The sequence below is a fragment of the Microcaecilia unicolor genome, chromosome 5 (assembly GCF_901765095.1).
Source record: "Microcaecilia unicolor chromosome 5, aMicUni1.1, whole genome shotgun sequence".
Taxonomy (NCBI): domain Eukaryota; kingdom Metazoa; phylum Chordata; class Amphibia; order Gymnophiona; family Siphonopidae; genus Microcaecilia; species Microcaecilia unicolor.
This window is the reverse complement of record NC_044035.1, coordinates 173,070,757-173,088,318: the sequence shown is the minus strand read 5'-3', so window position 1 is coordinate 173,088,318 and position 17,562 is coordinate 173,070,757. Positions and strand designations below refer to the sequence as shown.

At 47.5% G+C, this 17,562-nt stretch overlaps 1 protein-coding gene across 1 annotated transcript in view; it reads right to left on the bottom strand.

Annotated features, from left to right (window-relative positions):
• The window catches only part of HYDIN (HYDIN axonemal central pair apparatus protein), a 2,443,906-nt gene that overhangs the window by 1,843,889 nt on the left and 582,455 nt on the right, over positions 1–17,562 (bottom strand). The window contains exon 23 of the mRNA XM_030205004.1: positions 8,179–8,322. Within this exon, the coding sequence (XP_030060864.1) occupies positions 8,179–8,322 (144 nt within the window). The remainder of the gene's footprint in view (positions 1–8,178; positions 8,323–17,562) is intronic.

Below are 17,562 nucleotides of genomic sequence, written 5' to 3'. Positions count from 1 at the left end.
TGAAGAATCCAATTGAAAAAACTTGAACACGAAGTCCTCCTGAACAGGAACTGAAGACTAAACTTGAACCTGAAATGCAACCAGAATATAAACAGTACAGATATCTGGGAGGGGCTATGGATTGATCAGCTATGATTAATGGAAAGAAAATTATCAGGTATGATACATAATTTTACCTTCCATATCATCATGCTGATCAATCCATAGACTGGTGGGATGTACCGAAGCAGTACTCACCCAGGGCGGGACATTGAAATCCCTGACCGCAACACTGAAGCTCCAAACCGGGCCTCCGCCCGAGCAGCCACAGTCAAGCGGTAATGCCTGGAGAAGGTATGGGCCGATGCCCAAGTTGCCGCCTTGCAAATCTCTTCCAAGCAGAGGCCGCCTGAGCTCTAGTGGAGTGAGCCTTCAGCTGGATAGGCGGCACCTTCCCCGCGGCCACATAAGCCGCCGCAATGGCTTCCTTGACCCATCTTGCCACTGTAGGCTTAGCAGCCTGCAGACCCTTACGAGGACCTGCAAACAGGACAAACAGATGATCCGACTTCCGGAAATCATTGGTCACTTCCAAGTATCTGATTATGACTCGTCTCACATCTAGATATTTGAGAGCAGAGTACTCCTCTGGGTAGTCCTCCCTACGAAAGGAAGGGAGACAGAGCTGCTGATTCACATGGAAGCGAGAAACAATCTTGGGCAGGAAGGAAGGCACTTTGCGAATAGACACTCCTGCCTCAGTGAACTGCAGGAAAGGCTCTCGACATGATAGTGCCTGGAGCTCGGAAACTCTTCTGGCTGAAGTGATAGCCACCAAAAACTGCTTTCAACGTCAGGTCTTTCAGAGATGCCCTCGACAAGGGTTCAAAAGGCGGCTTCTGCAAGGCTCTTAGCACCAGGTTGAGATTCCACGCAGGCACCACTGAGTGCAGAGGAGGGCGCAGGTGATTAACTCCCTTGAGAAAACGCACCACATCTGGCTGCGAAGCCAGGGAAGCACCCTTCAGGCGGCCCCTGAAGCAAGCCAGAGCCGCTACCTGGACTTTAAGGGAACTGAGCGACAGGCCTTTCTCCAGACCTTCTTGCAGGAACGCCAACACTGAAGAGATTGGAGCCGTGAAGGGAGAAAGTGAGCCTGCTTCACACCATGCTGCAAAGGTACGCCAAACCCTGGCGTAAGCAGTAGAAGTAGAGCGCTTCCTCGCTCTCAGCATAGTGGCGATGACCTTGTCTGAGAAGCCCTTCTTCCTCAGACGCTGCCGCTCAATAGCCAGGCCGTAAGACCAAAGGGGGAGGGATCCTCCATCACCACGGGACCCTGATGCAACAGGCCCTGCTCCACTGGCAGTCGCAGAGGGTCGTCCACTGAGAGCCTGATCAAGTCCTCATACCAGGGACGTCTGGGTCAGTCCGGAACCACCAGGATTACCCGGCCCGGATGCTTTGCCACCCGGTCTAGCACCCTGCCCAACATGGGCCAGGGCGGGAACACATAGAGAAGCTCTTGTGTTGGCCACTGTTGGAGAAGAGCATCTACTCCCAGAGATCGAGGGTCCTGTCCTCTGCTGAAAAAGCGCGGCACTTGGCAATTGGCCGATGACGCCATCAGATCTAGGCTCGGCTGGCCCCAGCGCTTCGTGATGTCCAAGAACGCCTGAGCCGATAACTGCCACTCTCCGGGATCCAAGGTATGGCGACTGAGAAAGTCCGCCTTGACATTCATGACTCCGGCAATGTGGGCCGCTGACAGCTGTTCCAGGTTCGCTTCCGCCCACTGGCATAGATTCATGGCCTCCTTGGCTAGAGGGGAGCTCTTGGTACCTCCCTGGCGGTTGACATAGGCCACAGCCGTGGCATTGTCCGACAGGACCCGTACTGGCTTCAACGCCAGTACCGGGAGGAACTCCAAAAGCACCAACCAAATGGCTCTGAGTTCCAGGAGGTTGATAGACCACTTTGCCTCTGCAGGAGACCAGAGCCCCTGCGCTGTCCTTCCCAAGCAGTGGGCTCCCCAGCCCGTCAAAGAGGCGTCCGTCGTGACGACAATCCACTCCGGGGTCACAAGAGGCATTCCTGCAGACAACTTGTCTGTCTTCAGCCACCAGCTCAGCGCCTTGCGCACTGCTGGGTCCAAGGGAAGGCGCACAGCATAATCCTCCGACACTGGAGTCCAGCGCTGCAGCAGACAGTGTTGTAGTGGTCTCATATGAGCCCTGGCCCAGGGCACTACTTCCATCGTGGCCGTCATAGAGCCCAACAGCTGCACATAGTCCCAAGCCCGAAGAGGAGAGGCTACTAGGAACTGGTCCACCTGAGCCTGAAGCTTGACAATCCGGTTGTCTGGCAGGAACACTCTGCCCACTTGGGTGTCGAATCGAACTCCCAGATACTCCAGGGACTGAGTCGGGCGCAGCTGGCTTTTCTCCCAGTTCATGATCCACCCCAGGGAGCTCAAAAGAGCAGCCACCCGGTCCACAGCTTTGCCGCACTCTGCATAAGAGGGGGCTCGGATCAACCAGTCGTCCAGATAAGGATGGACTTGTACTCCTTCCTTTCGCAGGAAGGCCGCGATGACCACCATTACTTTGGAGAAGGTCCGCGGAGCAGTAGCCAACCCGAACGGGAGGGCTCTGAACTGGAAGTGTCGGCCCAGGACTGCAAAACGCAGAAAGCGTTGATGAGGAGGCCAGATGGGAATATGCAAGTACGCTTCCTTGATGTCCAAGGATGCCAGGAACTCCCCTGCCTTCACTGCCGCTATAACAGAGTGGAGAGTCTCCATGCGAAAGTGCCAAACTTTCAAGGCCCGATTCACCCCTTTGAGGTCGAGGATAGGCCGTACAGAACCTCCTTTCTTTGGTACCACAAAGTAAATGGAGTAACGTCCCTTGCCAAGCTGATTTTCTGGCACCGGAACGACCGCACCCAGGCGGATCAGATTGTCCAAGGTCTGCTGCACTGCCACAGCTTTGACCGGAGACTTGCAGGGAGAGAGTACAAACCCGTCTCTTAAGGGTCGGCAGAACTCTAGCTTGTAGCCGTCTCTTATGACTTCCAGCACCCAAGCGTCTGAAGTTACCCTGGTCCACTCGCCCAGAAACGAGGACAGGCGTCCTCCAATCTGCACTGGGCCATGGACCAGGACCCCGTCATTGGGTATGAGACCCTGGGGGAGGACCAGAGGGCGCACCTCCGGGACGGCGGTCTCTGCGAAAGGAATGCTGCTTGGGGGAGAAGTTCCTCTTGAAGGAAGAGAGGGCAGAGGAGCCCGACTTGCCCGGGCGGTACCGACGGGCTTCCTGAAACTGTCCTCTGGAGTTACCGGGGAGAGCACTGGCCCGAGCCCTGACCTCTGGTAACCTCTTGCCCTTAGACGTGCCGAGATCGGTCACAATTTTGTCCAGCTTGACCCCAAAGAGCAGCTTGCCTTTAAAAGGCAACTTAGCCAGGCGGGACTTAGAGGCGTGGTCAGCAGACCAATGCTTCAGCCAAAGCCACCGCCGCGCAGAGACTGTCTGAGCCATACCTTTAGCTGAGGCTCTCAAGACATCATACAGTAAGTCTGCCAAATAAGCCAAGCCCGATTCCAGGGCCGGCCAATCAGTTCTCAAGGAAGGATCCGAGGGGGAAGCCTGCTGCACCATCGTCAGGCATGCCCTGGCCACATAGGAGCCGCAAACTGAGGCCTGCAAACTTAAGGCAGCCGCCTCGAAGGACGACCTTAAGGCCGCCTCCAATCTTCTGTCTTGGGCGTCCTTTAGGGCCGTGCCACCTTCCACTGGCAACGCCGTTTTCTTAGTCACCGCAGCGATTAAAGAATCCACGGTAGGCCAAAGAAAGGCCTCCCGTTCACTTTCAGGCAAAGGATAGAGGCAGGACATAGCCCTAGCCACTTTGAGGCTCGCTTCCGGGACATCCCATTGAGCCGAAATTAAGGTGCGCATGGCATCATGCACGTGGAAGGTTCTAGGCGGGTGCTTCGTCCCCAGCATAATGGCGGAGCCAACAGGGGCTGAGGGAGAGACGTCCTCTGGAGAGGAAATCTTCAAAATGCTCATGGCCTGCACTAACAGGTTGGGCAAATCCTCTGAGCGAAAGATCCGCGCTGCAGAGGGGTCATCCGCTCCATCCGAGCGGGAATCCGTCTCCTCCAAGGAATCCCCAAAGGACCGTTGGGAGAACTCAGATACGCTGCCCTCATCTACATCAGAGGAGACAGAGTCCTCTAAGGCCTGGGAATCCACCCGAGGGCGTTTACTTCCGGGGGCCTCAACCCCTTTATTGGCCACAGGAGCAGGGGCAGCGTTTTGCATAAGGAAGGCCTGATGCAGCAGCAAAATAAACTCGGGGGAGAAACCCCCCAGACTGTGCACTTCAGCAGCCTGGGCCACAGCCCTAGATGCACCCTCAACCGGCGCTCGCAAGAGCGGGGGAGAAACATGCTGCGCATCCAAGATGGCGACCGGCGCGACACTCCGCGAAGGAGCCGCGCGGGATGAACGGCGCTTAACTTTAGCCGCTTTTTTGCCATCGCCCAAATCAAGGGCGGCTATGGCATTAACGTCTCCCAGCTCAAGGGCGGCCCAAGAAGAAGCCGTCCGAGCAGAGTGGCCGGCCAAGATGGCGGAGGCGAGCAGCGGGGGATGGGCGTTTATGGCGGGAAAAACCGCCACACCGGAGGAAGAACCGGGACCCCGACCGGCCTCCAAACTGACACCCAACAAGGGCGAAACAGACTTTAAGACCCCCGCATCCCCGCTAGAAGCGCACACGCGGTCCGGGGAGCGATTCTTCGCGCCCTCGCCCTCCGACGCTATAGGCCACATGGAGATCGATCGGGGAACCCCCTGCCCACTATAAAAAGGTATAGATTACCTGCTTCTCGCTCCGAGCTGTAACGAACTGGTGTCCCAGTGAGTAGCTGCAATAAACGTTTAAATAAACGTTGAAATAAACGCCCTTAAGGACGTCCAAAATTTTTTTTTTTTTTTTTAACGGAGCCAGCGGGAGGGGGGAGGAAAGGAGGGACCTGGCGCCACCAGGTTTGCACTTGCTCAAGAAGAGCCCTCAACCCCAGGTACTCAACAAAACCTAAAAATTAGGCTTGGAGACCTAGCCAGAGCTGCTGCTGTGTGTGACCACCACCTGCTGAGATAGAGAACATACTGGGGAGTTTCCGGCAGCACATGACCACATATAGGGAGGCAAAAGCTTTGCTCTCTATCTCCACCTGCTGGTAGATGGACACAACCCACCAGTCTATGGATTGATCAGCATGATGATATGGAACCACCATTCATAAGCTCATGGAAACGTCTTACTTACCTATGAAAACTTGAAAACAGAAAGGAACAAACAACGTGGCACACACCACACACCTTAAATAAAATAAAACGGAGAAGAAGTTAACAACAGGAAAATGCAAGAAAAATCACATTTAACACCATTCATAAGCTCATGGAAACGTCTTACTTACCTATGAAAACTTGGAAGCAGAAAAGAAAAAAACAACAGAAAATAACGCAGGTGTCAAGCAAAGAGGCAGACACAACTCGCCAGTAGCCGTTGTGATCGAAAATCACTCATGCGCCTATAATGTCCGCTTAGAGAGTGACGTGTATCTTACACGCCCTGGACGCATGTCTATGATGTGTGACATGCGTACACTACCCACGGTGATACCGTGTGTTTCCCGAATGAATATTATGCGCATGCATTTCCTATACCGCTAGCGGGGATTTCACCAGATTAGCGATACTTTCATGCATCCGACTTTTGAATACCACGCCGAACATTTCCGAGTTGTTTTTTTAGAGCATCCATCGTTTTTTTCTAAATCGGTAAGTTTACTACGTAACTTTTACGTTTTTGGTTCTTTCACGTTTTGTTGATGCACCTTTCCTTCAGCATCTTCAGAGACCATCCCCTTCCTCTCCCATACCCCTCCAAAGCACCCTCATCTCTTTTCAATGCATTTCATTCTCTCTTCATTTCTCCAGGTCATTCATACTATGTCTCAACCTCTCCCCACACGTCATCCCCTTTCCCTTACCCCTATTTCATACATTCAGTCATACTCCCAACCTATCTAACACACCCCCATCATACCTATCTCATTGAAATTCCTATCAGTCTCAGCAGTCCCTAACACTATCCCCTCCAAATTCCCACTCAGTCTCTCTCATCCATAATTCACTGCTGTACCCCTGACAAACTTGCACTCAGTCACCAAGTACCAGTTTTTCCAAGTCCAATTCATTTCTTGCTCTGTTCTTCTCTCCCCGCCCCCACCATCCCATACATTTTTCTGCTCTGGTTCCCTCTCTCCCCCCAGAGTCCCACACAGCTTCAGCTCTGTTCTCCCCTCCATTCCTATCTAGCTTCTGCTCTGTTCTCCTTCCCCCCTCAAGTCCCATCCAGCTTCTGCTCTGTTCTCCTTCCCCCCTCAAGTCCTATCCAGCTTCTGCTCTGTTCCCCCCTCACCCCCAAGTCTTGTCCACTTTTTTCTATTCCTCTTCCTCCTGCATTCCCGAATATTAAAATAATAAAGTTTTCCATAAAGAAATAATAAGTAATATTCACATCACAAGGTTTTTTTAGACCAATGATGAAGGAGACAACCCCAGTAGAAGATGCCGAAATTTTAGTAAGCGTTTGGGTGAGTTGAGGTCTTTTTCCTCGTGTTTTAATTTTAGAGTGACCATATATATTTGTAAAATTTTCACTGAGCTCTTCCTTAATTTTGCAAACACTATGATAATAATGAACCTGAGCCAGGATATGTGGAGTATGATGTCACTCAAATTTACTGCTAATGCTCACTATAGTTCAAGAGCATAGCCAGCCCTCCAATTTTGTGGGCACACAGGGGTGGCAATGAAATCCCTCCTCCTCCTCTCTTCCCTGCATGCGCTAAACATACCATTGCTGGCGGGGAGCATGCACGAGAAGCCCCAGCATCAGCAACTGAAGGCACATCGTCTTCTGTATTATGAAAGCAGTGCGAGGAGGAGGGAAGCAGCTCAGGCACTGTATTTATATGGTTGGCAGAGCTCTGGCATCCCTGCCAGCAAAGTTAAAGGGGATCTGCAGTTCTGGAGGGGCCCTGAGCCCACCCCCCACCTTGGCTATGCTACTGCTGTAGTTCTTCCATTTGTGCCAAAGAGAGATTATTTCTGGAGTTCATAAGCTGTAACATGTATAGGTTCGCTTTGGTGAGAGGGTGATTTCTGCTTGGGGTTACTATAGGCAGCCAAAGAGTAATTGGGAGGAGAACTTTGCTGAGACTTTATCAGCTGTGTTAATTTAATTTTGGAGCTGAGAAAGTGAGTCTATGTGCTTCTCATGTCTAATTTTTAATTTTCAACCTAATGCAGAAATCTAAAACCAGATCATAAACATTTCATTATGATAAGCACATAGACTGGCAAAAATACAAACCTCCAACCTCGATGTCCTCCTCACAGTAAGGTAATCAATAATGCACTTATAGACAACAAAATCTATACGTCATATGGAACCAAGCACAATTTAAAAAATAGAGCAGCCTAGGAGATTTTTTTAAAAACAACAACAAGAAAATAGGTCCATTACTGATGCTACTCAAAGTATATACCAAACACATACAATTATTTTAGGAACTGTTCATTAGATAATCGGTAAAAAACATATGCTAGCTGTCTCAGGCTTAAAGAGACAATCATCTGAATTAGATTATAGAAGAACATAAAGATTCCTGCTTTGATCCTGACCAATTGTCATGCTTTTTACCTTAAATATCCTTGTAAATGTTTAATCTCCTATCAAGCCGTGAAATATGTTTATTTTGATCCTGACCAATTGTCATCTTTTTTAACATCTAAGAGAGCTCCTAGTTAAGTAAAGTTGAATAGAAACTCGTCTGTATCTCAAAATTTGATTTATAAAGTTTATTACCTGTTTTCTCCTATTTAGGAATCTTGGACTCCTGTTGTGGACTTTAAATGAAGCTATAATATTTAATTTGTGTTATGAATAATATCTTTAGATTTAATTGTAATAGTGGATTTTTCTTTACAAGTTTATACTTGTTTACTATGTATAAAAACGATAAATAAAATATATAAAAAAATATTCCTGCGTTAAGATTTCAATGACTGAAGCCATTTTACAAAAAAAGAGAAATTATTAAAATTTTACCAGGGTAGATTCTTTGCTCCCAAAGATGCATATGTGAACCTTAGTTTCATAGACTCCAATAATTTGGGCTTCCAGCACTAGAGGAATGGCCACAGAACTGTAAGGGTCAATAAGACCTCGAGGACTGGGGCTAGAATAAAACACCTGAGGATGATCTTCAAATTCCTGGAAAAAATAACATAAGAATAAATTAAGAAGCACATTTCTTAACCAATAAAATTACACTCTTATGAAATGACCCAGCTATTGCGCCTTTAGCAGTTACTGTTTTCTTTTGTTTTTTTAAACGCCAGCCACTGTGGGAAAAAAAATTAAGGACACTCAGCAGTAGTATCTGGATAATGGCAGCTGCTGAATATCCATATAGAGTAGGCACTTTACTGCTCTATCAGAAAAGCACCAATATTCAGCCTTTATCCAGATAGCTTATCTGATAGATTTAGGATAGCCTTTTTGCTGCCCTAAGTTATCACTGCTAACTAGGGGGCCCTTTTACTAAGGCAAGTAGGCGCCTACGAGCATCCAACGTGCATCAATCTGGAACTACTGCGTGGCTACTGCATGCCCCGAGCGATAATTCTACTTTTTTATGCATGTCCAATACGTGCATCCAAAATGTTTTTCTACCGCATGGCGCTAACTGGGCGGTAATCAGCATTGTATTGACGATTACCACCTAGTTAACATGTGAGACCTTTCCGCTAAGTCGATGGGTGGTAGTAAGATCTCAGGCCCAAAATGGACACAATTTTTATTTTGCCGTACGTCCATTTTCAGCCAATAAAAAAGGTCTTTTTTCCAGGTGCACTGAGAAATGGACCTGCACACGTCCAATACACGCATCTACAACAGCACTGGCCATTTTTCGGTGCACCTTAGTAAAAGAACCGCTAGATAACTCTGGTTTCTGCCCCAACCACTCTGGCACTATCTGGCTAGTGCCAAGCTGGTCTGTACAGATATTTGGTGACACTATCTGCCACAGTGGGATTTATCCAGGTATCAGATGCCACTACCCAGATAAGTATTTTTAAATTCTGACACCTGAGTTTATGTAGTAAAAGAAAAACAAAGCGACTTATCATAACATGAGCTCTCATGTACAGATTCAACACTACTAAGGTACATATTTATCAATGTGGGCTACCATTAAGCTGTGTTATTTTACCAGTAATTCATGCTATTTTAGCACAGGTCCCATTTTATGCAGCGTGACATAAAAAATCTAGAAAATATCATCATTAATTTGAAGAAAAAGTTAGGTTATTCACTTGTAGCAGACTGTTCTCTGAGGACGTTATCACAGATGGTTGATGTCTCCAACGGAGCCCTGGTGCGGAGGCTACCCAGAGTTCATGTTTCTTTAAGAAGCCTTTGGAAGGCCCACATCACGCATGCGTGAGTGTCTTCCAGCCATCCCAAGTCGCGCAGGACCGTCAGTCTGATCATAACGCATGGAAAAAGAATGCAACTCCAAGGGGAAGTGGGAGGGATGTGGTAATCTGTGTCCTGCTGTCCTCCGAAAACATCTGCTACAGGTGAGTAACTTTGCTTTCTCCAAGGACAAGCAGGACAATTACCAACAAACAATGGTCAAAAGGGACTTGCAATAGCAAGGCCAACAGGAACCAATAATACTAACAACCAAAACAGGCTTGTTGTGAAGGTGTAGCCTGGAACAGAAAAGAAGTGGCCTAGGAGGGTGGAGTTGGATTCTAGACACTAAATACTGCAGGACTGTCTGCCCAAACTGGCTGTCACATCAGGCAGTAATGAGATGTGAACCTGTGAAGACCATGTCACAGCTCTGCAAATCTCCTCATTGGAGGCTAACTTCAAGTGGGCTACCAACACAGCCATGGCTCTGACATTCTGAGCTGTAACATGACACTCTATAGTCGGCCCAGCCTGGGCACAAGTGAAAGAAATGCAGTCTGCTAGTCAATTGGATAAAGTGCATTTACCGATAGCTACCCCTTCCTTTTTGTGTCATAAAACAAAAAGCAGGATGGACTGTCTATAGGCTTTAGTCTGCTCCAGACTGAAAGCCAAGGATTGCTTTCAGTCCAGGATGGGCATAAAAATGTTGGTAGGAAGGCTGACTGATTAAAATGGAACTCCAACACCACCTTAGGAAAAAACTTAGGGTGTGTGCAGAGAACTGCCCTGTTATAATGAAACCTTGTGTAAGGTGAATCCGTACTAGGGCCTGAAGCTCACTGACTCTGTGAGCTGAAGTGACCACCACCAAAAACAAGACCTTCCAGGTCAGGTACTTCAGATCACAGGAGTCAAGTGGTTCAAAAGGAACTTTCATCAGCTGAGTGAGGATGACATTGAGGTCCTATGACATAGCTGGAGGTTTGACAGGGGGGTTTGTCAATGGCAAACCTCTCATGAAATGAACAACTAGAAACTATACAGAGATGGGTTTATCTCCCACATGCTGATGATGAGCACTGATTGCACTGGTGAACTCTAACAGAGTTGGTTTTCAAACCAAACTCAGAGAGGTGAAGAAGGTACTCAAGCAGATTTTGTGTAAGGCAAGTAAGATGGCAAACCTTCTCTGATGGAATCTTTCCAGGAAGCTAGCTGGATTCTGGAGACACTCTCTGGCAGCTATAGAAATACAAATTCTATGCTCTCAACATCCAGGCCCCTCGTTCTGCATGATGAATATATTAGGGGCTATAAAAAGGCTATAAGGTCATACTATTAATAGTTTGGGCAGGGGAAGCAATAGGATTTCTACTACCCAGAAGAAGTTTGCATATTCCCTTAAAATGATTAATTATTCTGACCTTGTATCCGCTCAGACTGCTTTACACAGTCTGGGCACTAACAAGCTACATAATCAGAAAGACACCCGGGATATACAGTCAGTGGATATAAGACTATCATTTATTAGCATCAGTATCTTAACAAAGGCAGTACAGGCAATTAGGCATTCTTATCTGGAACATGGTGGAGCAACGCTCCGTGACACACAGTCAGTCCTCTCTCTTCTAGCTTCACCACCTATATCCTAGCAGACTGTCTTTTTATACTTTCAGTCTACCATTCTGTGCTATTAGCCCATACATTTGGCCACCTGCAATTTCATCATAATTGGCACATACATCCAATTATGACCAAGCTTCAACTTCAGTGAGTTTGCTCATCTCTCATCCAATTATGACCAAGTTTCAACCTTAGTAAGTTTTACTTATCTCCAAGCTTCGCTCATCCCTAAATTTAACTTTTCTGCACCTGGCCTTATCTTTGCCCAACTATTTCTTTTTTAATTCTTTATTTATAATTTTCATATTTACATCTCTTGACATAAATCAGGAAATATCAGTAATAATCAAATGACAACAACTTTGGTTACTTATTACCTATATAGGTTCTAAGTTAGGATTAACAAATTAATAATTAGTCCACAATAATTTGCCCAACTATTTCTTATGAAGTTTCTCAGCATGCCTATGTCCAGCTGTACACAATCCTTGGCAACTTTGTAACTCTGCCAAGCTTCATTAGCTTAATCAGGCTGTCACATTTCTTCAGTGAAATATCAGGTCTGAGAGGTCCTATGATTTTACAGGCCTAGTTTGCTTAGAAAGCCTGAACCTGTTTTTCACTGTATTCAATTTGTGACAATTATTTACAATGATGATGGTCAGAAAGCAGTCCAGTTTCCACAGATCTTCAGAGGACAACTCCAGAAGAAGAGGAAACCATATCTATCTCGTCAATAAGACACAATGAAGATCATGGTTCCTTGGTCCTGCCTGAGTTTCAGCAAAGTCTTCCCTATTAGAGGGATAGGAAGATACCCATTCAGAAGACCCTCCCCCCAATCCAGGAGGAAGGAATCCAACGTTAGTCTGGAGCAGTACAGAGGGACCATTCTGTTGAGATGATTGGTGAAGAGATCCACCGAGTGGATGCCCTACTCTCAGAAGATCAGGCAGGCAACACCCATGCTGAGAGACTACTCATGCTGTTGCATCACCCTGCTCAGCCTGTCCACCAGAGTGTTGTCTTTCCCAGCCAGGTATGTGGTGCAGAGCACCATGCCATGAGAAGTGAACCAACATGACATCCCAACTACTTCTTGACACAAGGGGTAGGATCCCATAAACCCTGCTTGATGACATACTATATGGCAACCTGATTGTCTATTTGAATGAGAACAACTGGTTCAGCAGAGATCTCTGAAAGCCTGTAGAATCTTTCAGAATGTCTGTAGCTCTAGGAAGTTGATCTGAAACTTGATTTCCTGAGAAGATCAGCTCCCCTGGGGTGAAGCCCATCTATGTGGGCTCTCTACCCCAAAGTGGATGCATCCATAGTCATAATCTTCCAGGATGGTGAAATTTGGAATGGGAGTCTCAGGGACGAATTGGGTCGAATCATCCATCCTAGAAGCGACTGGACAAACTCCAGGGTGACTCTGAGGACATCCATGACCTCCTGGCTGCTCTGAACCTGAGTGGCAATGGCAATGAGGGCATCCACCCAAGAAGGAGACAGACAGGCTTGAGCCTGAACCATGTCTAGCAGGGCTCCAATGTATTCCAATCACTGAACTGGAATCAAGTAAGCTTGGGGTAGTTGATAATGAACCTTAGTAGCTCCAGCACCTGAATAGTTCTCTGCATTGATTCCTGAGCACCATCATTTGACACGCTCTTTACCAGTCAATCGTCCAAGTAGGTTAACACATGAACTCACAGTCTGCGTAACATCACTGCAACTACGGCAAGGTACTTTGTGAATACTCTGGGACTGGATGAAAGGCCAAAAGGCAGGACACAATATTGGCAGTAGTGCTTCCTCACCCAAAATCTAAGATACTTCCTGTGACCAATCATTTCCCTGAATCATTGGGAGAAGGGTGCCTAGGAAAAGCATCCTGAACTATTCTCTGGCCAGATATTTGTTCAGATCCCTTAGGTATAGGATGGGATGGAATCCCCCTGTCTTCTTTAGCATGAGAAGTACTTGGAATAGAATCCCTTCCCCTCTTCTCTTGTTGGAACAGGTTCGACCGCTTGGGCCTTCAGAAGGGAGAAGAGTTCCTCTGTGAGTACTACCCAGTGAGAGCTGGAAAAATAATTTACCCTCCCTTGTAGCTGAGGTCATGCAGGGCAGCTACTTTTATAGCAGCTATGCTCTCATGGAGCCAGTCAAAAGTTCATCCCTTGCTTTGACTGGGGAGCTGGCTGAGTCTACTGGGTACGCTGCTGCCATGTACGTAGCATGGAGGTTAGGACTGCTGTTGAAGATGGGAAGAAGTGAATCTATGCCTTTGAGATTAGTAGGAACCAATTCCATCCAGAAAACCTCCGAGAGGTGGAGGTTGTAGAAGGGGTAGGCCAAGACAGGGACTTGATGGTATCAGTTCTTTTCTTTATGAGGTTCACCACCTCCTCTATCTCGTCTCCAAAGAGGATGTCACCTAGGCAACAGACTTCCACCAGCTTTTCCTTAACCACTGGTTCCAGGTCTGAAACATGCAGCCATAAGAGTCTGCACATGCCAACACCCAAGATGGAAGCCCTGGACGCCACATCAAAAAAGTCAAAGGTGCCCCTAGCCTAATGCTTGCTGGCTATCTGGTGAAGTTGTGCGGCCTGCTGAAGGGAGGAGCAGTGAAGAGTATCCGTAAACTCTACCACATTGGACATCAAGGAGTTCGTGTAGAGCTGCTATGTGTGGATGTGGGAGATAAGCATCAAGGCCTGAAAAGCCTTTCTCCCAAATGACTCCAGAATGTGAGAATCCCTGCCTGGGAGAGCCAAGGCATGGATCCTTGAACTTCTGGCTCATTTGAGAGCGGATTAGATCACCATAGAATGATAGGGCAACTGGGCCTTCTTGAATCCTTGAGCCTTCTGGTCTTGGTACATAGAATCTGCCTTTTTAGGGATAACCTGCAGATAGAGAGGGGTTCCCAGTTCTTCCTCTGAACATCCCAGACATTGTGAGTGGGCACTATTATGGTCTCTTTAGGGATCATAGTCGAGGACAGCCATCAACTACACCATGGGCTTGTCCTCTATCTCCAACGTAAAAGGAATGGCCTCTGCCATTTCCTACAAAAAAAAAAAAAAGAACTCCAAAAGGAAGGTCCTTTGGAGAGGAATTCCATCTCTCATGCGACAAAGAAGGGTCTGAAAGAAGGTCTAGGCACCTCTCTTCTGAGAGGTTCTCAAATTCCCCCTCAGAGCTCCAGGAACAGTCTGATTCATACTCAGCAAAATACTCATCATGAGATGTCTGAGACTCTGCCTGCATTGATCTGCTGGAATGATCAGGACCTGAAAGATGACACTGAGATGCAGAACCCCTCAGGGACTCTGAGGCAGCTTCCTTCCCCGATGGGCTAGAAAGGGTCGCAACATCAGGCAGTGTTGGCTCTGGCACCTGGTGAAACATTGACCAACAGGCAAAGTGTGGGTCTCCAGAATAGGCTGGAGCAGCTCCAGAAGTGGCGCAAGTGCCCTTGATGCCTCAGCATCACACTGTCCCAGGATGCACCCCAGCTTCTCCTGGTGCATGCTCCAAAACCATTCATCAAGGACAGCATAAGAAAAGGCTATCATGGTACCAGTGTGGGCACAGCCTGAGAAGTAGTGAAATTAGAGCGGGGTCCTGGCTCCAGCGAGACTGGTACATCAGCACCACTACAACAAAGGGAGAGCAGCCTCACAGTGCTGACAATACCAATAACCTGGTGCTCCTGGCACAATGTATCAAGGAAGATCAATGCCGGTGCTTCTTTGCATTCGCTTGGCACCTGGCATCAGAGTCTCTCTGTGAAGATGAGGACACGAAATCCATCCTCCTTGGGCCTGCTACTGATGTTCGATGTCAAGGTAGGGGGAGACCTCGTCAATGCCAATGCATTGCAAGTGTCCGGTACAGCTCCAGAAGTCATTGAAACTAATGCTCTCAATGCTGATGCCAATAAATCAGACTTGTGGGTGTCAAAAAGTCTCTTATGCACAACCTCTCTCAACTTCTGGATTCTCTTCTGCATTTGAGCACAAAGAGGACACTTTGGAGAGTCATGATCACACTCAAGCACTTCAGGCACATGTCATATGGGTTAGTCACAGACATGGTCCTAGCACAGTGGGTGCACTTCTTAAACGCACTGGCAGGCTTCTGATACATTGTAGGAAAGATAGCCGCAGGAAAATCAAATGCCTCAATGATAAAGAGAAGCAGAAAGAAAAAGCCCCCTCACGAAAAATTGAATAGAAACTTGGGCGGTGAAAAGGAAAGAAAATCAAACTGCTGAAAACTCTACAGAGAATATGGGGAAAGAGAGGGAGGAAGCGAAAACAACAAAATCCCCCGAAATACACAAGCAAGCAGAAAGACACAAAAATAGCTCAAAAAGAGACAGAAATAGAGTTTTAAAATGCCATTTAAAAAGACAAGTGCTGTCAGCTCTGTGGAGAAAAAAGGGCTGAAAGTCCCGCACAACTTGGGCTGGTGGGAAGACACTTGCACCTGCACAGTGCAGGCCTACCAAAAGCTTCTTAAAGAGATATGAATACTGGGTAACATAGTAAATGACGGTAGAAAAAGACCTGCATGGTCCATCCAGTCTGCCCTACAAGATAAACTCATATGTGCTACTTTTTGTGTATACCTTACCTTGATTTCTACCTGTCCTTTTCAGGGCACAGACCTTGTAAGTCTGCCCAGCACTATCCCCGCTTCCCAATCACCAGCCCCGCCTCCCACCACCGGCTCTGGCACAGACTGTATAAGTCTGCCCAGCACTATCCCCGCCTCCCGCCACCGGCTCTGCCACCCAATCTCGGCTAAGCTCCTTAGGATCCATTCCTTCTGAACAGGATTCCTTTATGTTTATCCCACGCGTGTTTGAATTCTGTTACCATTTTCATTTCCACCACCTCCCGCGGGAGGGCATTCCAAGCATCCACTACTCTCTCCGTGAAAAAATACTTCCTGACATTTTTCTTGAGTCTGCCCCCCTTCAATCTCATTTCATGTCCTCTCGTTCTACCATTTTCCCACCTCCGGAAAAGGTTCGTTTGCGGATTAATACTTTTCAAATATTTGAACGTCTGTATCATATCACCCCTGTTTCTCCTTTCTTCCAGAGTATACATGTTCAGGTCATCAAGTCTCTGCTCATACGTCTTGTAACGCAAATCCCTTACCATTCTCGTAGCTTTTCTTTGCACCGCTTCAATTCTTTTTACATCCCTCGCAAGGTACGGCCTCCAAAACTGAACACAATACTCTAGGTGGGCCTCACCAACGACTTATACAGGGGCATCAACACCTCCTTTCTTCTGCTGGTCACACCTCTCTCTATACAGCCTAACAACCTTCTAGCTACGGCCACCGCCTTGTCACACTGTTTCGTCGCCTTCAGATCCTCAGATACTATCACCCCACGATCCCTCTCCCCGTCCGTACCTATCAGATTCTCCCCGCCTAACACATACGTCTCCCGAGGATTTCTATTCCCTAAGTGCATCACTTTGCATTTCTTCGCATTGAATTTTAATTGCCAAACCTTAGACCATTCTTCTAGCTTCCTCAGATCCTTTTTCATGTTTTCCACGCCCTCCTGGGTGTCCACTCTGTTGTGGGTAGCAGCCACAATGAGGCTCCGTCATGGACGTCACTCATCTGTGGTAACTGTAGTGCTGCCTGTCCTCAGAGTAAAATAAAAAAAACATTTCTAAATTTGTCCACTTAGTAGTACTGTATGGCTCCCGCTAGAGACTGCAGCATCCATTTTAATGAGGCAGTGGAGTGAATAGGAAAGGCCCAGGTAGGGCCTATGGTGATAGTGGAGAAGGGAGTATTGCTGTTGTGGGGGGGGGGGAAGGAGACCAGAAGGGGTCATTTCAAGGGGAGGGGGATCAGAAGGGGAATCAGAGGGGCTGGGAAACCCTTTGAAAAATTATGTGTGCAGGCCAACATTCAGTGTAGGCATCCGCATAGTTTTGAACTTTCTAAATTTGTTCGCTCAGTTATGCGGATGCCGGCAATCAATACTGGCAGAACCCACATAACTGCCAGCTCCTCCCCAACATTATCCTCTGTACCACCCCTGATCTGCCTACTTTTTTTATGGCCTGTTAGAGCTGATATTTAGTGGCACTGCCCAGTTCAGTGCTACTGAATAACAGCGGTTGGCAGCCCTGAGCAATTTAAGCAGGCAGAAGCCTCAACTGCCCACTTAAATAGCTTTGAATATTGGTCGGTAAATAATTCAAATAATATCCTGGGGTGAAGTTTAAAGAAAATTGTAGGTAAACTAAACATAATAAACTCTAAATCCCATGATAATGTATGTTATGTCTGTACTCTTACTTCTTTCATTGCAACAATAAAGCT